The sequence below is a fragment of the Salvelinus fontinalis genome, chromosome 4, assembly GCF_029448725.1.
Source record: "Salvelinus fontinalis isolate EN_2023a chromosome 4, ASM2944872v1, whole genome shotgun sequence".
Lineage (NCBI taxonomy): Eukaryota > Metazoa > Chordata > Actinopteri > Salmoniformes > Salmonidae > Salvelinus > Salvelinus fontinalis.
In genome coordinates, this window is record NC_074668.1 from 65,183,390 (window position 1) to 65,205,693 (window position 22,304).

General features: G+C 45.0%; 1 protein-coding gene across 4 annotated transcripts in view; it reads left to right on the forward strand.

The window, feature by feature from the left end:
• Positions 1 to 22,304, forward strand: part of LOC129854193 (dysbindin domain-containing protein 1-like) — a 29,932-nt gene that overhangs the window by 1,580 nt on the left and 6,048 nt on the right. For 2 of the 4 annotated variants that reach the window (XM_055920982.1, XM_055920983.1), the window contains exons 2-3: positions 4,487 to 4,642; positions 13,100 to 13,237. In XM_055920982.1, the coding sequence (XP_055776957.1) occupies positions 4,487 to 4,642; positions 13,100 to 13,237 (294 nt within the window). The remainder of the gene's footprint in view (positions 1 to 4,486; positions 4,643 to 13,099; positions 13,238 to 22,304) is intronic. The other 2 variants (XM_055920984.1, XM_055920985.1) reach the window with 1 other exon arrangement.

Consider the following 22,304-nt stretch of genomic DNA (forward strand, 5'->3'; position numbering starts at 1 on the left):
AGGCATTTACAGTAGGGCACACTGGGTCAAGAGGAGCATGAGGTAGTGTCAGCTCATTCATCACGTTGACTGACCTATTAGAATGTTATGGATTATTCTCATATCTGTTGATAGTGATTGACGCCAGACTGGAGGTACAAGGACAGAGGACACTGACTGTTATTGTATTCTGTGACACTGTGTGATTCTGTAGCAGCTGATTTTGTGACTTCCTACAAGCCTCTCAGTGGGTGTTTACAGAACGTTGGTGCTGTGAGATTAGAATATGTTCTCTGCTTCTGTTCTGGAGGAGTTGTATTAAACCAGATTGATTTTGATTGACGTCATCTGTGACTGCTCTTCTTTTTTATTCACCTTGAAAATCCCTACTACAATTTCAATGAATACTATGTGTGTGCGTCTATGCATGTAAAGCATGTACACGACTACACTTGGCAATTGATATGAGGCGTAAACCACAGGAGGTTGGTGGCACCTTAATTGGGGAGGATGGGCCTGTGGAAATAGCTGGAGTGGAATGGTTTCAAATACATCAAACACATGGTTTCCATGTGTTTGATGCTATTCCATTCACTACGTTCCATCCATTATTGTGAGCCATCCTCCCCTCAGCAGCCTCCAGTAGTGTAAACATTAATTGTGTGACTATGAGGCAGAGTGACATACAGAGGGGGGTAACATACATGGGAAATGAAGCAGCAAACGGTAAATAGTATCACCACCTCATTATAGAGAAGGGAAAGTGGAGCTGTATTCTCTCAGCTTGTTTGGACCCTTGCTGCAAAAAATAAATCGATAGCCAACAGCAAGCCTTGTATCCAGGGTGAAATGGGAATCCATCATTTTTAGTCTGTGACTTGCTTTGCCAACCCTTTGAAATGCCACACCCTTCTCTGTGTGTGACACACACACACAATCTGTGCCAAAGATGCTCTTCTCCATTCCTAAGGACGTGGATGTTTCCACAGTGATTGTGCAGTCTGAGGGACAGCATGATGATGATGTCCAACAGAGTGCTTCTGACAGCCCAGCAGGGAGTTAGGATGTTAACCTCTAGAACGCTCCTGCTGCTACTTTCTCACCTATCTCTCTCCTCTTTTCACCCACACCTTCATCCCGCTCTCCCTCTTCTTTCTCACCTATCTCCATCCCCCTCTCCTCCCTGTCTGCTGTGTTCTGCGCTAACGCTTGTTGCTGCAGAGTCAGTGAGGTGGCAATGTGCCGCATGACTCAGAGGAATCTGGAGATCAAATCAAATTGTATTTGTCACATGCGCCGAATATAACAGGTGTAGACCTTACAGTGCAATGCTTACTTACAAGCCCTTAACCAACAATGCAGATTTAAGAAAAATAGTTGTTAAGTAAAAAATAGATAAGTAAAAAAAACAACTACAAAAATGAATAATAGTAAATAAAGAGCAGCAGTAAATAACAATAGCGAGACTATATACAGAGTCAATGTGGAGGCTATATACAGAGTCAATGTGGAGGCTATATACAGAGTCAATGTGGAGACTATATACAGAGTCAATGTGGAGGCTATATCCTATATACAGAGTCAATGTGGAGGCTATATACAGAGTCAATGTGGAGGCTATATACAGAGTCAATGTGGAGACTATATACAGAGTCAATGTGGAGGCTATATCCTATATACAGAGTCAATGTGGAGGCTATATACAGAGTCAATGTGGAGACTATATACAGAGTCAATGTGGAGGCTATATCCTATATACAGAGTCAATGTGGAGGCTATATACAGAGTCAATGTGGAGACTATATACAGAGTCAATGTGGAGGCTATATACAGAGTCAATGTGGAGGCTATATACAGAGTCAATGTGGAGACTATATACAGAGTCAATGTGGAGGCTATATCCTATATACAGAGTCAATGTGGAGGCTATATACAGAGTCAATGTGGAGACTATATACAGAGTCAATGTGGAGGCTATATACAGAGTCAATGTGGAGGCTATATACAGAGTCAATGTGGAGGCTATATACAGAGTCAATGTGGAGACTATATACAGAGTCAATGTGGAGGCTATATACAGAGTCAATGTGGAGGCTATATACAGAGTCAATGTGGAGGCTATATACAGTCAATGTGGAGACTATATACAGGGGGTACCGGTACAGAGTCAATGTGGAGACTATATACAGAGTCAATGTGGAGGGTATATACAGAGTCAATGTGGAGGCTATATACAGAGTCAATGTGGAGACTATATACAGGGGGTACCGGTACAGAGTCAATGTGCAGGGGCACATGTTAATTTGAGGTAATTGAGGTAATATGTACATGTAGGTGGGGGTAAAGTGACTATGCGTAGATAATAAACAGAGAGTAGCAGCAGCATAAAAAAGGGAGGGGTGGGACAATGCAAATAGTCTGGGTGGCCATTTGATTAGCTGTTCAGGGGTCTTATGGCTTGGGAGTAGAAGCTGTTAAGGATCCTTTTGGATGGGCTAGAGTTAGTACAGGACACCAGCCTGAGACGTGTGTGTGTGGATGTGTGGGTGGGTGCGCGTGTACACTTACATGTGTGAAAATGTGTGTGTGAATGTGTGACAGTTTGATCAAGTGTGTATGGATTTCTACTAGAGTGCGGAGTGTGCTCTGTAGATGACTGTGCATATGAGTTTACCGAATGTTCAGGTGTATATAGGCATGTGTGAGAGACTAGAGGCTGTGTGTTGGTTTGTGAGTCTTCTAAGATACACCTCATGACTCAGAGCCTGGTGGAATGTAGTCTTCCTCCAAGGAATGTGTTGTCTCAGAAAATCAGATGAGACAGCCGTTTTCAATTTAAACCTAATTGAATGTCCAACTCGGCCTAGTACACAAGCACATCCACATCAGTCTCTTTCCATCACTGTCTGTACAACACTGGAGGAGATCTAAATTACCTTCACACACAACTTCATACATTCAAACACACACACACACACACACACACACACACACACACACACACACACACACACACACACACACACACACACACACACACACACACACACACACACACACACACACACACACACACAGAACATAGATACTATGCATACTACATTTATTTCTAGATAAGACAGGGAGTGTATGTGTAAACTTGTCTATGGTAAAACCCACAGCATGCAGTGTTATGGAAAAGGAACACAGCTGTTCAGGGGTTAATGTGGATACGGTAGGTGATGTAATAACCTGGGGATTAATGTTACTGTAGATTATCATCAGTACTCATGGTTAACCTTCTGTTCAACCCCTCCTATTACACTAAATATTACACTAGATGTGAGGGAGTTGTTCAATAGAAAGTGGATCATTTAACTGTGTGAGCCTGGTAGAATTACCAGTATTATGAACTTTGATAAAAATCTCATTTTGGTGCCATTTCATCCCCTTAGCCTCTTTGAAAAGCTACACAGAATGACGGCCCTGTGGTAATTGCAGTCCAAAGGGATAAAAACCTGAACTCTGAAATGAGAGAGGAAATAAAGGGACAGAGAACCACAGTAAAAAGGTTTAGTGAAGTGGATAAAATGAGAGTTTCAGAGTTTTAACTCCTTAAATAAAACATGTGAGTGAGTATAGGGAGGCTCTGAGGCGGTGGTTCATTGAAACGGAGGTAGTGAAACTGAAACAGTAGAGCTACTGTCACTAGACAACCTTTTACATAACAACACACATTCTCTTTTCCCTGTGAGCAAAGCACAGCACAGGACAGTGAAACAGGCTCTGTAGAAAGACAGGAGCACCAAGATATCTGAAAATAGAACAAGTAAGACAAACGCTTTCTCATCTGACAATTGAAATGTTATAAAAACAGAATTTTCCACTTTGAAATGTACACTCTGGGGTTATATTGCAGAAACGTAATAATTATAGATTTTTCAACACATTTTGAAATTCTAGATTGGTGGTTATATTCTTTCTGTTGCAACCCAAATGCCAATAATGGTATTTTATGAAGTGTTTATTTACTGTGTGTGTGTGTGTGTGTGTGTGTGTGTGTGTGTGTGTGTGTGTGTGTGTGTGTGTGTGTGTGTGTGTGTGTGTGTGTGTGTGTGTGTGTGTGTGTGTGTGTGTGTGTGTGAGCGTGTTTATTCACGTATGTGTGCACGCATGTGTGCAAGTGTGTGTGTCTGTGTTATACAGCATTGTGCACAGCAGGGTGGGTCCATAAACAAATGTCACATAAGACATCCTCAGGAGAAGATGAATAGGCATGGTCACCCAAAATAGCCTGTTTGTCACGCACTGCTTCCTGAGGCTAGATGCACAGCGGCTAAATATGATTACCAGCACACAGCATAAATGCATCACAAAACACACATGCCAAACATGAATAAAAGGAGATCGTGGATGCTGGAAGGGCTAGACTGTGACAATGAACACTCACTCTTATCTGTCTCATTTGCTCTCTCCCACTGTTGCTGTGTGCGTGTGTACTTACATGTGTGTGTGTTTGCCACCACAGAGCCCAATAAAGACATCCAGAAGTTGCTGAAGACTTCCAGCTCAGGGGACCTTTCCAAGGAGTTGTACCATCACCCAGTGGGGGAAGAGGAGGGAGGGCTTCCAGGACACACCGCTGGCCTGCTGCACGTCACCGAGAGGAGACGTGAGTACCGGGGTAAGGGGAGCGATGGAGGAGTGGTGGATTAATGGATGGAGGGAGGGTGGATTGGATGGATAGAAAAAAAGGAGTGGGGGAGGATGGAGAGGATAGTAATTAAGGGATGGCTAAAGGATGGTAGTTGGATGAAATTTTAACAATATAATATGGCTAGTAAGCCAAAATTTAAAAAAACTGTATGGTTCTACAAACCTTTAGATTGAGAAAAGTTATTTATAGAACCAACCAAGGGTTGTAACCATAGCGGGACCCTTTTATTGCTATATGGAAACTTTTTTTAAAGGTTTTATAAAGAATCATGAAAAAATATTCTATATACAGTAGCAACAGAAAAGGACCTTTCTCAATCTCAAAGGTTCTTTGTAGAACCGTAGCGTGGTTTTTATTCTGGTTTACTAGCCATATTATATTGTTAAAATTCCATTGCAGTTATTATTGTGTTTTATTAACAAGTTAAATCAGGTGTGTCAGCTCTGGAATGGCTGTGTGTCCCTGAGGAGATTATTGATCACTACTGACTTAGTCAATCATTCTGAATTGACACAAGGCCATATGTGAATCTTTCACAAGACAACATCACTGGCCTTAGTCATATATAATATTTAATAGCGTAACACAACAGATTAGAACAACTGGAATTACACTCTCACTCACGGTTGCAAAAAAAGAGCTGTGAATAAACCACTCCCCAAAATATTCGAATGAGCCGCCGCACCTACATTTGAATTATCACTAAAATAAAATAAAATTGAGCTGCAAAAAGCCATTGAAGGGCTCAACGGGTTCTTTGGGTCAGGATGGTTCCATATAGAACCATCCCCCTTCCCAAAGAACCCTTGAGAAACCTTCATTTTTCTTGTGTGTAAGAGGTGGGTCATTTTTTTTGTTTGGCGTTGGTAAACAGGTACACACTGTGGTCAGTTCGTCACTTCCTCTGGGGTTAAATTGGAATATATTGCACCCATCTTCCCAGTTCCCCTGACCCGACTTCCACCCTGTCCTGTACCCATCCCCACATCCAATCCCCGCGCTATAAGGCATCATTGTGTGTCTGTCCCCCCACAGAGGGAACCATGTGTCACTGTGCCTATCTGCACCAGGCCCAGGGGCTGAGCCAGAGGCAGACAGACACAGAGACAGACACAAGCCTCACAAGGAGGTCTTTATCTAGACAACGACTAAACACCCATTCAGGGAGATGGCCACTACAGCCCAGTATTTGTGTCCTTCTGCCTTAATGAGACACCTGGGGCAAAGTTACCCTACAGACAGAGGGGGAGGGAGGGGGAAATGTGGTACTCTGTCAAATCCCATGTGTGGTCCTTTACAAAACCCCTTTAGTTACATCATAAAACTAGTACATTTCTTTTCTACAACAGTTTATGAATTGTGGTGAGCGAATAGGATAAAGTTGTTAATAGTCCTCTTGCTGAGTTTGGCTGGACCCAATGACTTTGTTACCTCTAGATAAGGCCAAGTCCAGTTTACTGGCTCTGAGCCAAGCATCACACTGTGCACTATAACCAATCCTACTGAGACACAGTGGAAGCCCCTGTTAAAGCCTGAGTGTATGAGAGTGTTTGGGAATCATTATAGCCTCATTACAGGCTGTTGTTAAGACTGACTGTTCTATAATGTGCTCATCGTTTTGCTAAAGGGGGAGACCCTTACAACCATCTCTCTAGCTTACCCCGTCTCCCCCCCTCGATCCTCATTATAGGCTGCTCTGGCTAGGCTAATGATCAGTGCGCCATGGGGAGGCTGGGGGGCCTTAGGGGGGGGGGGGGGGGGGGGGTCAGATACAGAGGCATTCTACTTTTTGATGGAGCCCCCAGTCTCTCCGCTGCTCCCCTCAGCCAGACTACTGCTATTGACAGCCCAGCCTACCAGGCAATTATCTCAGTCTTCACTAAGGCAGATTACCCCTCTTCTCCCTCATCTTTCTCTCCCCAGATTTGTTTTCCCAAACTTTCTTATCTCTCACTCTCTCTCAATTTGTCTTTCCAATTGAGTTCGTCCGTTCCTATTTTCCATTACATGTATACTCTTCCCTCTCCCCTTATCTTACATTCTATTACATTTTCAATATAGAGTACATCCTGGCAGAGAGGAGAGAAAGAGAGATCCCTGAGTACAACCACAGAGAGTGGAGGGGAGTGAGAGAAGGCAGAGCGAAGAGAAGAAGGGAGAAGAACAATAAAAAGGAAATACCTGAGGCTGCATTTAAGTAGGGGCCAAAAGCCAAAGAAACAGCAAAAGTCATTTCTAAGTCCTCTTTATTTTTTTCTCATTTTCAATTTGTAACCGTCAGCCAAAAATAGCAGGACAAGAAGGACAAGTGGTTGGTTTGGGTGTGTGTGTGCGCTTCACAAGTGGGCTACCGCATAGCATCCTTTAAACAGCTGCCATACTAGTCCACTGTATAACTGACACCTTTCCTTCTCAATGTGAATGTATTATGGGTCTAGTCCCGCCAATGGGCTCCCAGAGAGACACTTAATGAGTTGAGAGAGAGCAGCAACCGTTTCTCTCCATCTCTCTCACCAACCTTGCTGGGAGGTAAAATGTGTTACTGATCAATTATTCAAGGAGAAATGGGGGTGGGAGAAGACAGGAAAGAAGAGAGGAGGGGTAGAGGAGGGGTTAGAGGAGAGTAGAGGAGGGGTAGAGGAGGGGTTAGAGGAGAGTAGAGGAGGGGTAGAGGAGGGGTTAGAGGAGAGTGGAGGAGGGGTAGAGGAGGGGTTAGAGGAGAGTGGAGGAGGGGTTAGAGGAGAGTAGAGGAGGGGTAGAGGAGGGGTTAGAGGAGAGTAGAGGAGGGGTTAGAGGAGAGTAGAGGAGGGGTTAGAGGAGAGTAGAGGAGGGGTAGAGGAGGGGTTAGAGGAGAGTAGAGGAGGGGTAGAGGAGAGGTTAGAGGAGGGGTTAGAGGAGAGTAGAGGAGGGGTAGAGGAGGGGTTAGAGGAGAGTAGAGGAGGGGTAGAGGAGGGGTTAGAGGAGAGTAGAGGAGGGGTAGAGGAGGGGTTAGAGGAGAGTAGTGGAGGGGTAGAGGAGTGGTTAGAGGAGAGTAGAGGAGGGGTAGAGGAGGGGTTAGAGAAGGGGTTAGAGGAGAGTAGAGGAGGGGTAGAGGAGGGGTTAGAGGAGAGTAGAGGAGGGGTAGAGGAGGGGTTAGAGGAGAGTAGAGGAGGGGTTAGAGGAGAGTAGAGGAGGGGTAGAGGAGGGGTTAGAGGAGAGTAGAGGAGGGGTAGAGGAGGGGTTAGAGGAGAGTAGTGGAGGGGTAGAGGAGTGGTTAGAGGAGAGTAGAGGAGGGGTAGAGGAGGGGTTAGAGAAGGGGTTAGAGGAGAGTAGAGGAGGGGTAGAGGAGGGGTTAGAGGAGAGTAGAGGAGGGGTTAGAGGAGAGTAGAGGAGGGGTAGAGGAGGGGTTAGAGGAGAGTAGAGGAGGGGTAGAGGAGGGGTTAGAGGAGAGTAGTGGAGGGGTAGAGGAGAGTAGAGGAGGGGTAGAGGAGGGGTTAGAGAAGGGGTTAGAGGAGAGTAGAGGAGGGGTAGAGGAGGGGTTAGAGGAGAGTAGAGGAGGGGTAGAGGAGGGGTTAGAGGAGAGTAGAGGAGGGGTTAGAGGAGAGTAGAGGAGGGGTTAGAGGAGGGGTTAGAGGAGAGTAGAGGAGGGGTAGAGGAGGGGTTAGAGGAGAGTAGAGGAGGGGTAGAGGAGGGGTTAGAGGAGAGTAGTGGAGGGGTAGAGGAGTGGTTAGAGGAGAGTAGAGGAGGGGTAGAGGAGGGGTTAGAGAAGGGGTTAGAGGAGAGTAGAGGAGGGGTAGAGGAGGGGTTAGAGGAGAGTAGAGGAGGGGTAGAGGAGGGGTTAGAGGAGAGTAGAGGAGGGGTTAGAGGAGAGTAGAGGAGGGGTAGAGGAGGGGTTAGAGGAGAGTAGAGGAGGGGTAGAGGAGGGGTTAGAGGAGAGTAGTGGAGGGGTAGAGGAGTGGTTAGAGGAGAGTAGAGGAGGGGTAGAGGAGGGGTTAGAGAAGGGGTTAGAGGAGAGTAGAGGAGGGGTAGAGGAGGGGTTAGAGGAGAGTAGAGGAGGGGTAGAGGAGGGGTTAGAGGAGAGTAGAGGAGGGGTAGAGGAGGGGTTAGAGAAGGGGTTAGAGGAGAGTAGAGGAGGGGTAGAGGAGGGGTTAGAGGAGAGTAGAGGAGGGGTAGAGGAGGGGTTAGAGGAGAGTAGAGGAGGGGTAGAGGAGGGGTTAGAGGAGAGTAGTGGAGGGGTAGAGGAGTGGTTAGAGGAGAGTAGAGGAGGGGTAGAGGAGGGGTTAGAGGAGAGTAGTGGAGGGGTAGAGGAGTGGTTAGAGGAGAGTAGAGGAGGGGTAGAGGAGGGGTTAGAGGAGAGTAGTGGAGGGGTAGAGGAAAGAAATGAACAAAGGGGACTGGGATGACTAACTAGTTTAGAGAGAGACAGAAAAACAGAGAGAAAACGGAGGTGGCATTTCTTTATAACCCCCTTCTGTCTTCATCTCCCCTCCATCCCTCTCTCTCCTAACTAATTTTAACTACTTCTCTTCCCTCCCTCCCAACTCTCTTTCTCTCCCTTCCTCTCTCCTGCTCTTGTTGGGAGATTCAAAGAGACAGACAGCCATGGACAAGCCTATTTTGGGCCTCTGGAGAGAACTCATCCAGTAGAAGCTATTCTCAAAGTCTGATCTTAGGCCTGCCCTCCCTCCCTTCATCCCTCCCTCCCTTCCACACACACACACATAAACATTGTACCCTACATCCGTCTCCCATATTCACACTTCCCCTCCATCTCTCAATACATTCTTAAACCCAAATAATTTTCTCAGGGAGGGGTTGCACCTCACGGATGCCCTGAGGGTGTGTCGGCTTAGAGGACTGATGAAGTAGAATATAGTATGGGGTTATTAGAGTACGACAGCACCCTCCATATAATAGATTTTGTAGATGTATTAAAATATGCATGGGCACATTTCATTATCCAGCTTGCTCAGAATCTAGTCTAATGGCTAGAATATAGCCAAAACCATGCCACATACCAGGTCTTCATTCAGAATCAGAGCTGCTCTGCTGCTGTGTGAGACCGCTGACAGCTGTGGACGAAGGCTCTTTCATTCCCCCATCTAAACCAATATGGGGCAGGTATTGCTTCTTTCAGGTCCGTTACTATGGCTATCATGACCTTTTAAGCCTTGTGTTATCTCAGCCTCAGAGTCTGAGCGAGGCTAATGTCATGCTGTTACGCCTGACAGGCTTCGGTAATGCATTTTATTAAAGTCGTAACGTGGGTGACCGGACCAGCTTTATATCTGGTCAGGTAGTTAAAGAGTTAAAGAGCCTGGCCTGCACAGATCTAATGGCTCTGCTTAATACAGTCGTGTCCAATTCAATTCTCTGTGTACCGTGTTTGTGCTCGGCTACTCAAACCATTTCACACCATTATATCTAATTGACCTTATAAGCCCATGTCATCCACGCTGGTAAATATTGCTACGTTATTGCATGTCACAACCAGCTAAATACTAAAGATTGTTTACAGAGATGGGCTTTTTTTGATGCAGTGCATCTGAAGCATGGTAAATGGATTCCGTTGATTAATAACATAATCATATATTTTATATAGCGCTTTTCATACAGAATCTTGCTTAAAAAAACATAAAAAAATAATTTAGGGAGCTGGCAGTTCATGAGAGATGGTCTTCCAGTGATGATACAGTAAGTACAGGAGTAGCTTGAGTGGATGGTCCAGCGGGGAGGGAGAAACATTGGTCAGACAGGCAGGTCCGGGAGCGCTTCATCAGGCAGCATCTGTCTCTGAAGTTCACAGCTACTCCTCCTCTGTAGGTAGGCTGAAACAGATCCACCGCCGAAAAGTGTAGCACTCACCTGGGTGTAAGTACCTGAGTAACCACCACACCTCAGCAGTAATCAGCAACAGCCTCCTACGAGGCAAGCCTCTGTCATCCCCTCACACCACAGTCTACATCCTTCCAGAAACCGGGGCAGGTGGAACAAACAGTCAGTGAATCGTTCAAATGTAGATTTGCCAAGTGAACCAAGCAGGCCTGTAGAGATTTACTCTGAGGAAACAGTTAGCACACCATGGAGACAGAGCTCTTGACATCCCATAATGCTAATCAGGCCTTTATCACTGCATATGGTTCAGCTGATGCTGTGGAGTTCAGTTAACCCCTCAGACACACACTGACTGACCCGTAGTCTCCCCATCTATACGGATCTAAGGTCAGTTGTGTGCTTTTCCATGTAAGATGATCCTAGATATGTACAGCAGGCTAGCCCAAAGCCCTAGGGAGGTAGAAGTTGCCCTTAACCAATTATCGAGGATCAGCTTAACCTCCCCAAATCCTAGCCTTCACCATTATGGCTGGATAATGTAGAACTAACCTTTGATCAGTGTCTAGTGGCAACTTCCTCCCATTCAGTGAGGGAGGAGTAGTGCAAAGGGGCAGCCTGAGCCTCCCACGTGGTTAAATGAATGGTTCATTAAGCAAAGGTGAGACAGGAGTGTCTGCTTCTCTGTCTCTGATCCTCTACGGCTGCAGTTGTCTCATTAGAAGACTTCAAACCACAGCGGAATGTCAACCCACAATATCTTTACCTTCCTCTCCTCTCAACTCTCTCCTCACTGGCGTTCCTCTCATCTTTACTGTCTCCCACTCCTTCTCCTCTCTCATTCCACTTGTCCCCTCACATCTCCTCTCATGGGAGCTAGTGTCTGGAACACACAGGCAGATGTAATCAGTGTTTATACTGTCTGTGGACAGATCTGGTACAGAGGAACAAGACAATAGAGATTGTTGGAGGATTTTATTTTGTACTTTTCAGCAAGTACTGTACAAAATGTCTCTTGTTGTAGACGTGTGTTGTTGTGAGTAGTAGGGTATCCCAGGCAATGCAAGGCCACCACTCACTGTAAGAGCCAAAGGTATACAGAGTTTGGCAAACCATCATCCATGTTGGCACCAAGCATTCAGTGACAATAATACTGTAATCCACAGAAGGGCTTACCAGGAAGAACTTCCAAATTCAAGCCGGAAAGGAGTTGGAGCAGAGATTGATTTATTTGAGCTAACTTTAATCCATTGTTCAGGACAATTTATATTGTAGAATTCAATTGTCTGGGAACTTCTGGCACCCAATGAAATTCTCCATCTCAAATCGTCAGTGTAACTCTGCCCATGTCTCCTCACAATGTGTGAAATACAGCAGAGCCACCAACAGGATTATGATTTAGCATGATTATCAACTCTCTCTGACTTATAATAATATGGTTAAAGGTTTTTATCTTATTAAATCAATGTCTGTGCTATATTTATCAGGAGAGTGAGAGAACAGTGAGAGAATGGAGCTGTGCAGCAGCGGAACAAAGGAGTGTTGAGGAGAGGGCTGTGATCCACCCTGTGGCAGTATACTGCCTGGCTGGTAGAGAGAAATTAGCTGGGAAACGGTATCCTTAAAAACCATCCACCCCGCTCTCTCTCTACACTCAGACACACAGCTATATATACCCACTCACAAGCCCAAAATACTAGACGTGTTCACAGAGATATGCCTCCACAGCACATACATAAACACACACACATACATGAAGTACATACAGTCCCTTACTATTAACACCACATAGATCACACGGTCAGCCGTTATGCCTCACCCATGATCACTAAAGAGTGCCAGCTCCACCCAGCCCAAAGCATTGTGTCAGACAAGCATGGGGCTGTAACACTCCATAGATGCTTAGCAAAGCATGTGTAACTAAAATATACATTTAACTGCCATACTGCATGAATGCTGCCAGTGTGGAATGTTGGGACTGTCATGCTCTTTTTTTATCGTGAATAAAAACAGTACATGTTAACGGCACAGTCGTGCTGCTCTGGTGTATCAATAGACATTGGAGCAGGGTCTGGGGTATCGGTGACTTTTGGAACCAGGAACAGGTGCCATACACTCAGGACAGAGGGTGAGGAACAGTCTAACCATGCTGTTTTAATACCCTCTATTTCTGGCTTCTCTGGCCCTAGTCGTGATGCTCCAGTCAAACATTGGCTGTTAAGATTGGCATCATTCTGACACAGAGACCCATATCTCTTCCACAGGACAGTTCAGCACACAAAGCCAAGCTGTCTCTCTGTGAAACAGATAAAAGAGAGGCCTTCTTTTTATCTTTCTATTACAGTATGGCACAGAGCATCAAAACAACACAAGAGATAAGTTCCACACCACGGGGCACTGAGAATGTGAGGGAGGGTCAGGAGGGTGTGGAGGGTTGTGTATGTATGTGTGGCGGAGTGGGTGTTCTGGGTGAGTTGTGTAGACAGCATTGAGCTGTAGTGAGATATTATACATCTACTGGGTTATTATTGAGTTTATCATAAAACCCACCAGCTGCTCCATATCAGTCCATAACTATGAGCTTACTAATTTCCTCTCTCTCTGACCCTGCAGAGCCTCTGAGCAGTGTGTCCTCCCTGGAGGTGCACTTTGACCTCCTGGACCTGACAGAGCTAACCGACATGTCTGACCAGGAGCTGGCTGAGGTGTTCGCTGACTCTGATGAGGAGAACCACAACGAGTCCCCAGCAGGTTAGACCATTTTCAGATACTCAATTAATCAACCAATTAACCAATCAATCTACTCAATTCATTAACCATTGAATGGTGGATTTGACAACCCCCATGTTCTCTTACCAAGACAACCCTAGTGTGATGGACTGGCTAAAACATTGTCTTTGTTCACCTTGAGAGAATCATTACCCAAATTGAATTTCCTCCTACTTTGGTTGAACACAGTTGGATGTTAGAGTGAATGTTTTTCTCTCTGCAGGAGACAAAACAGAAACACTATCTCTGTTTACTATGTTCTCCCTCTAAAAACTCTGTCCACTAGACAGACTCATTTACATATCACCCCATTCTGTAGCATACGACCCCATTACATCAAAATCTAAAAGGTTTAGCTGATCGCAAATGTGTGTGTGTGTGTGTGTGTGTGTGTGTGTGTGTGTGTGTGTGTGTGTGTGTGTGTGTGTGTGTGTGTGTGTGTGTGTGTGTGTGTGTGTGTGTGTGTGTGTGTAGAGCAATGAGCACTCTAATAAAAAGCTTACAATTGTGTTCTCTTTGGCTGCAGGGAAAGGGACACATGGGAGAACCCAATAAAACTGCAGCAGCACATTGGATTCCTCTGAATTCTTACTGTAATTCAAGCAGTTCTCTATATTTTGTGATATTGACCAAGATACGGTATTTTCCTGTTATGCGTCTCTGGGAGATTCTCATTTCAGTTTGTGCCCATGTCAATGTTGATAGTTATTGGCACCAGATCCCAGGCTGGGCACAATAGACTACTGTAGCATAGCGCTAATTAGCAGTTAGAGGGAAGTCTGAATAACCTGTGATCAGGGACGTGTCCGGGCCCAGCAAACCCCCCTCTTCACAACCAGAGGAAGCAGGAAATCCATCCAATGTATTACTTATGATCCATAGCCCCATGTTTCCTGCTGAGAGGGAGAACGATCCTCATAGAGCTCCACATCATCACTCCGTTCAAATGCTTTACGCTCACACTCTCAACTCATCTCTCTTAAGAAGAGATATGTGTGCACTCTCAGGAGCTGACTTGAAAACAGTACTAAGATGTTCACTATACAATACACCTGTTCTAAACTCATGTATGTTCTCGGCATGGGGAACCACAGAGAGCTACCGGTATGTTCAGCTCTATGTGCGGGATATTAAAATGACCTCACAAAGGTGCACTTTAAGAAATACAGCAATCTTGCTTAGATATCACCCACGCTCCTTCTTCTTACCCCCAGGATTGACCCATGCCAATTTATTCCATTACTCCCCATAAAAAGGTATTGTGCTGCTCCCTTGTCTGACCTTAGCCCGTAAGTCAGGGGTTCCGAAACTTTTTGGGCCCACGACCACATTTTGATACTGGAAAATTCTCACGACCACCAACCACGGGGGGGAAAAATGATGTAATTAACAGCCAATGTCAGCCCCAAATAAAAAAGTTATGGAGGTCAATTGAAAAACATTCTAACAGTATTTTTGATTGTCTTCTCAACTCACCATCACATACTTTTCATGTGGGGCTATGACAGTCATCTGCAAATTAGTCTGACATAATGTATCTTTTCTCACCACCACTAATGAGATGGTTGTACTTGATGCATGTGGCGTCGGAGCTTCTCAAAGTCCGGGGACACGCTCGACAGTGCGCACCTCATATCTGCTGTGACATCCAACCTGGACTGATATTTGGTTTTAATGCAGACGTGAGCACAGAATCCAGCTTCATAAATATATAAGCTGGCAAAGGGTACCATGAGTTTAATGGTGCTTTTAAGACAACTGGGAACTCAGAAAAAAACAAGGTCAAATAATGATGTCAATGATCTTCAGGTCGGAAAGTCAGAGCTCTAAGAGACCAGAATTCCGAGTTGGAATTCCGAGTTGGATGACCATACAGAAAAAATAATAATTCCAGTCGGAGCTGATTTTTTCAGTTCACTTGAACGCACTGAAGTCGGAATTCGGAAATTGCTGAGTTCCCAGTTGTTTTGAACGCGGCATTAATGTCAGAGGGAGATGGCAGGGTATTCCCTTTGAGTCAGGAACCAAAACTCCTCTGTAGTGATCTGTGAATGACAGCTTAATCAGCTATTCAATTTCCCTTACCAGCATGTCAATTGAGCCAGGATCACAGTCAAATGCATTGAGAAGTAGGTGCCAAAATGCTCTTCCAAGCGTTGGAGGTGAGCAGTCATCACTTGTGTGGGACACTTACTGATGCTGTTTCCTGTTAGAAACCTGCACAGCCGAGGGAAGGGGGCATGGTTTGCTTTTGAATGACTCTCTCCAATAAGAATCCTTTCCTCTGAATCCACTGATTCGTTCACTCATCTGTAGAAGGTTTTTGTATTTCCCCTTCATGCTTGCGTTCAGTTCATTCAGTTTCCCAAATACGTCTGTCACAGGCAAGGAGACACATTTTCTTTTCATTACACAGGAAGTCAACCAAGTCTGTTTTTATTTTTTTACATCCATTGTGAATGACAACAGTTGCACAAAACAGTTGCACAATGCACAAAATCTTTCCAACACTCTCCCTTGATAACCACCACGCCTCAGTGTGAAATAGAACATTGTCATGCTCTGATCCCATATCTCCACATAGTTTTGTGAACAGGCGTGAGCACAGTGGATGTTATTTTATGTAGTTTACAATCAAAGTTACCTGCTGCAGTATATCTCTGAGTTCTGTAATCATCTTTTCCCCCCCAATTGCTCTCGGTGTATCATACAATGCGTCCATATGGCAGAGGGAGACATTCTTAACTAGAGTGTGGCGGCCTGCCTGCCGTCCTGCCATAGATGGAGCCCCATCTGTACAAAAGCCCACCATTTGATCCCATGGAATCTATTTTTCGTCAATATAGCCACACAGCGCACTGAACATCCCCTGTGCTGTTTCATGCTCGGGAATCGTGAGACAGAACAATATGTGTCAGGACCCGGTGCGAGAAACAGTCACTAATAATCGTCAGAACCCAGAAGATGAGGCAGACACAGCAGTACTAGAGATGGTGGTTTAATTAAAGAACAAAATCTTCAGGCAAAGAATCTAAATCCACAATGTCCAAACAGAAAGTCAAGAAGCACAAAATGGATATCCTCCAAAATACAAAGAAAACTCCACAAAGTGGTAAAAACAGCAGGGAAAAACAAACCTCAAAAGACTACTCAAAAATACACAAGAACTAAACCAGAGAACCTCTGGAAAATCCAATAAGAGAATCATATGTTCAGAACAAGGCTTGGGCTGGGGCTGGGTGCTAACATACAAACACTGAGCAAGGAACTGAGGAACACACAGGGTTTAAATACAAACAAGGGAACGACACACAGCTGCAAACAATAATTAGAGCAAGGAAAAACAAAAGGTACAAAAAAGGTGCAATGGGGACATCTAGTGACCAAAACCTGAACAGTCCTGGCCAAAACCTGACAATATGTCCTCGTGAATAGCATCCCCTGACATGTATAGTGAACAGAAGTCAATGCACAGGCATCTCGGCCCTCACAGCTAACGTCCATTTGGAGAGCATAAACTGGTGAGTTTTTGAGTCATTCAGTCAGAGTTTCCTCTTGATTGCTAGCGATAGCATAAACTCTTTGTTTACCAGTGTTATCTGACAAAGGTATTGATGTGAATTTCTGTGCCTCTGCCTCCCCACACATTGTTTTCACCATATCAATAGCGGCCGGTAAAATCAACGTCTCTGCAATAGTGTGTGGTTTCATAGCATAGCGGACCTAGCCATTCACCTTGGGAATGATTCAAGTGCAATGGTCAAGTGTAGCCTTTTTGCATGATCTATATTTTTAAGGTTAACCACATTACAATGATTTTGAGACACAAAGACGATGTTATAAAAGATAAATATTTATATTTGGCGGGGATTTTGGAAATTTTCCCGTGACCCCATTTTCATATCAGGCGACCGACCCCATACCGCTACCGTAAGTGCATGCATGTATCTGCATAGCCTTAATCCCCCAGTGACCCCACCCACCCTCTCTCTATCTCTGTTTCACACACACACACACACACACACACACACACACACACACACACACACACACACACACACACACACACACACACACACACACACACACACACACACACACACACACACACCTCTCAGGCTGCTTTAATCACTGCATTGTGCTGTACCCCAAAACCTCCTCCTAGAATAATCCCACTGAGGGTAGATCAGTGTGCTAGGTAGATCAGTGTGCCGGGGACCCCTAGTGACAGAGAGAGGCGGGAGGCAGAGAGGGGAGAGGGAGAGGGAGCATTAAAAAAGGGGAGAGGGATGGAGAAAGGGAGAAACATGAAAGAGAAATACATGAGAGGTGGTGATTCCCTCTCCACCCCAGCAAGGTTTCCCATTTCTCCACAAGAGACTGATGGCTCCCTGAGCTCCAGTGAATATGCCAGATATCCTGGTCCTGACAGCAGGACCTCACCACAGGGCTCGTATAAACCCACCACAGGGCTCGTATAAACCCACCACAGGGCTCGTATAAACCTACCACAGGGCTCGTATAAACCCACCACAGGGCTCGTATAAACCCACCACAGGGCTCGTATAAACCCACCACAGGGCTCGTATAAACCCACCACAGGGCTCGTGCGGTGAGCACCACAGGGCTCGTGCGGTGAGCACCACAGCCATAAAACTCACAGGAAGAACAACAGTATATCCCCAGCCATCCAGCTATAGCCTCTGATTTAGTGCAGCAGTTTTACTTACGAATCGGACAATAAAAAGCCCAGCAGGAGGAATAAGCAGCGTCGTGTGATGGCCATAATCTCACTCAGTGGGGTGATACTGTCGAGGAGGTCAGGGACCGTGCAGAGATTTTAGGTGTTGTATTAAGACCTATGGCTGGTGAATCGGAGTCAGGACTAGGATACTAAGATAGCAGAGTGGTGGTAAATGTGATCAAAACACCAATAATATTGTCTCACTGTGTAATACAGACCCTGATAAAAGTGTTTATTTTCACATCTACACAGTGCATTCAGAAAGCATTCAGACCCCTTGACTTTTTCCATATTTGTTTACGTTACAGCCTTACTCTAAAATGGATTAAACCACTCATCAATCTACACACAATATTCCATAATGAAAAAGTGAAAAGAAAATATTTTTTGCAAAAGTATAAAAAACAGATACCTTATTTACATAAGTATTCAGACGCTTTGCTATGAGATTCCGAAATTGAGCTCAGGTGCATCCTGATTCCATTGATCATTCTTGAGATGTTTCTACAACTTGATTGGAGTCCACTTGTAGTAAATTAATTTGATTGGACATGATTTGGAAAGGCACACACCTGTCTATATAAGGTCCCACAGTTGGCAGTGCATGTCAGAGCAATGACCAAGCCATGAGGTCGAAGGAATTGTCCATAGAGCTCCGAGACAGGATTGTGTCGAGGCACATATCTGGGGAAGGGTAGCCAAAAAATATGCAGAATTGAAAGTCCCCAAGAACACAGTGGCCTCCATCATTCTTAAATGGAAGGAGTTTGGAACCACCGAGACTCTTCCTCGAGCTGGCCGCACGGCCAAACTGAGCAATCGGCGGAGAAGGGGCTTGGTCAGGGAGGTGACCAAGAACCTGATGGTCACTCTGACAGAACCCCAGAGTTCCTCTGTGGAGACAGAATAACCTTCCAGAAGGACAACCATCTCTGCAGCACTCCACCAATCAGGCTTTTATGGTAGAGTAGCCAGACGGAAACCACTCCTCAGTAAAAGGCACATGACAGCCCACTTGTAGTTTGCCAAAAGACACCTAAAGGACTCTCAGATGATGAGAAACAAGATTCTCTGGTCTGATGTAACCAAGATTGAACTCTTTGGTCTGAATGCCAAGCGTTAAGTCTGGAGGAAACCTGGCACCATCCCTACGATGAAGCATGGTGGTGGCAGCATCATGCTGTGGGGATGTTTTTCAACGGCAGGGACTGGGAGACTAGTCAGGAATGAGGGAAGGATGAACGGAGACAAGTACAGAGAGATCCTTGATGAAAACCGGCTACATTGCGCTCAGGATCTCAGACTGGGCCGAAGGTTCACCTTCCAGCAGGACAACGACCCTAAGCACACAGTCAAGACAACGGAGAAGTCGCTTCGGGACAAGTCTCTGAATATCCATGAGTGGCCCAGCCAGAGCACGGACTTGAACCCGATCGAACATCTCTGGAGAGACCTGAAAATAGCTGTACAGCAACACTCCCCATCCAACCTGACAGAGCTTGATTTGATCTGCAGAGAAGAATGGTAAAAACTCCCCAAATACAGGTGTGCCAAGCTTGTAGCGTCATACTCAAGAAGACTCGAGGCTGTAATTGCTGCCAAAGGTGCTTCAAAAAAGTACTGAGTAAAGGGTCTGTATACTTATGTAAATGTGATATTTCAGTTTTTTATATTTAATACATTTACAAAGATGTCTAAAATCTGTTTTTGCTTTGTCGTTATGGGTTATTGTGTGTAGATTGACAAAGCAAAAAAACAATTTAATCAATTTTAGAAGAAGGCTGTAACATAACAAAATGTGTAAAAAGTCAAGGGGTCTGAATACTTTCCGAATGCACTGTATGTAACCGAAAGTATGCCCCATTACATTATGTTGAATTGGATAAAGTTGGTCTTCCTCCACTGTGATCTATCTGCATTCAGTAGATGTATGCTGGTTTGCATCCTATCTTCATTGCCAAGTAGCTCAAAGTGCTTTGTCATTGGCTGGTGTTTTCTCTATTTCCCACTCATAGATCAGATAGTGCCACTCTGACTCACTCCAGCAGTGGCACAATGTGCTCAGATATGAGTGTGTTTTGCTTTCAGAATCAAGAAGGGATACAGAGATACACATACCCATGCAAACACACACACACTCATACACACATACATGAATTACGACTACAGCTGCTCCCCAGTGTCCAGGCCAGACTATCCAGACTGTACAGCTGCTCCCCAGTGTCCAGGCCAGACTATCCAGACTGTACAGCTGCTCCCCAGTGTCCAGGCCAGACTATCCAGACTGTACAGCTGCTCTCCAGTGTCCAGGGCAGACTATCCAGACTGTACAGCTGCTCCACAGTGTCCAGGCCAGACAATCCAGACTGTACAGCTGCTCCCCAGTGTCCAGGCCAGACAATCCAGACTGTACAGCTGCTCCCCAGTGTCCAGGCCAGACTATCCAGACTGTACAGCTGCTCTCCAGTGTCCAGGCCAGACTATCCAGACTGTACAGATGCTCCACAGTGTCCAGGCCAGACAATCCAGACTGTACAGCTGCTCCCCAGTGTCCAGGCCAGACTGTACAGCTGCTCCCCAGTGTCCAGGCCAGACTGTGTGTGTGTGTGTGTGTGTGTGAGTATGAGAAAGAGGGAGTTGTTTATCAGGGGTTAGTGTTACCTTACCCAGGGAGGACAGGACACATCTCAGCTGTGAGATCCAGCTGTTCTGTTACTTCCTTGTTATATCTGTGTTCCCTTAAAGCTCCTTCAGTATCACCACCTGCTCTAATGGGAAAGAACAAGCTCTGTAGCCAGAGGTAAAGAGTGTATTACAGTGAAGGAAGAAGGTGGCTTGCTTGTACAGTAAATGTATTGTCTAACTGCTTATCAAGGTGAAAGGATCTCAAGACCTTGACATGGCTACATGAAGGGAATATATGGGTGGGTAATGTGCATAATATGTATGTAGACTGTAGTGTCGTGTCTTTGGCTATGCCGGATTAAGTGATATGACATGCTATTCTATAAAATTGTTTCTCCGTAATTAATATTACCTGATTGAGCTATATATACCTGGTGGTAGATGGAAGGCCGTGTTGCCCAACCGAGTCCTTTGTCGTTTGAAGAATGTCTCTGGTGGTAAATTGGATACGTTGTAGTAACGTCGTTGTGTGTTAGACAGGATACTCTGTCTGTCCTTTCCTAGCCCACGTTTGCAGCTGCTGTTGCTAACTCAACGGCTAGGAGGTATCACTTCTGTAGTGAATAAGAGTTCAAAGTTCATACCATTCACAACCAAAGCTCACGCTGAGGTTGGCTTAGTTCTGTAATTGACAGGTTGTCACGCTCTGGCCTTAGTATTCTTTGTTTTCTTTATTATTTTAGTTAGGTCAGGGTGTGACATGGGTAATTTATGTGGGTTTTGTAGTGTCTAGGGTGGTTGTAAGGTTTAGGGGGTTTATTTAGAGTAGTTGGGTTTATGTTTAGTATAGTTGTCTAGCTGTGTCTATGGTTGAGTGTAGGTGTTTAGGAAAGTCTATGGTTGCCTGAATTGGGTCTCAATTAGAGACAGCTGGTTATTGTTGTCTCTGATTGGGAGCCATATTTAAGGTAACCATAGGCTTTAGCTGTTTGTGGGGAATTGTCTATGTCTAAACGTTAGTAGCTTGTGTGTGCACTTTCGTTTTGTAGCTTCACGGTCGTTTGTTAGTTTGTAAGTTTCGTTTTTCCTTCTTCAAAAATAAAAAGATGTATTTTCCACGCGTTGGTCCTCACTCTCTCCAAAAGACGATTGTGACAGGTTAGTCCTTTTAACGTATGGACTGTCGTCCTCACATCCTCGGAACAGGAGGTTACATTTTCGTCAAGGCTTTATATAGGAAGGGAGAGGAGGGCGTGTTTGAAAAGTTTTATAACCCATGTCTCTTCACAGGGGCGGGCCACTGATTGAGCAGAGCCCTAACCTTATTAAAACCCAAATCTCTCATTTGGAAGCTAAAATTACATTTAATCTCTTCACCAATAATTTTATATTCAAACATTTAAATTGAACAACAATTCCATGTGACTCCGATAACTACAATGTGCAGACTTTCCACTGTAGAGTTTGTCATTCTATCATTGATCAGAATGTCTCAGATGACAACCAAACTGACATCATATTCATTAAGTACCAACGCATATGATCAATTGGTCGGATTACCAGAATATAGTTCATTTCCCCCCACCTTCTGATGTTCCCAGAATCTCTATGTTAACCAAAGGATTTTCAAATGTCACATCAGTAGGGTAGAGAGAGGAAAAAGGGGGGGAGAGGTATTTA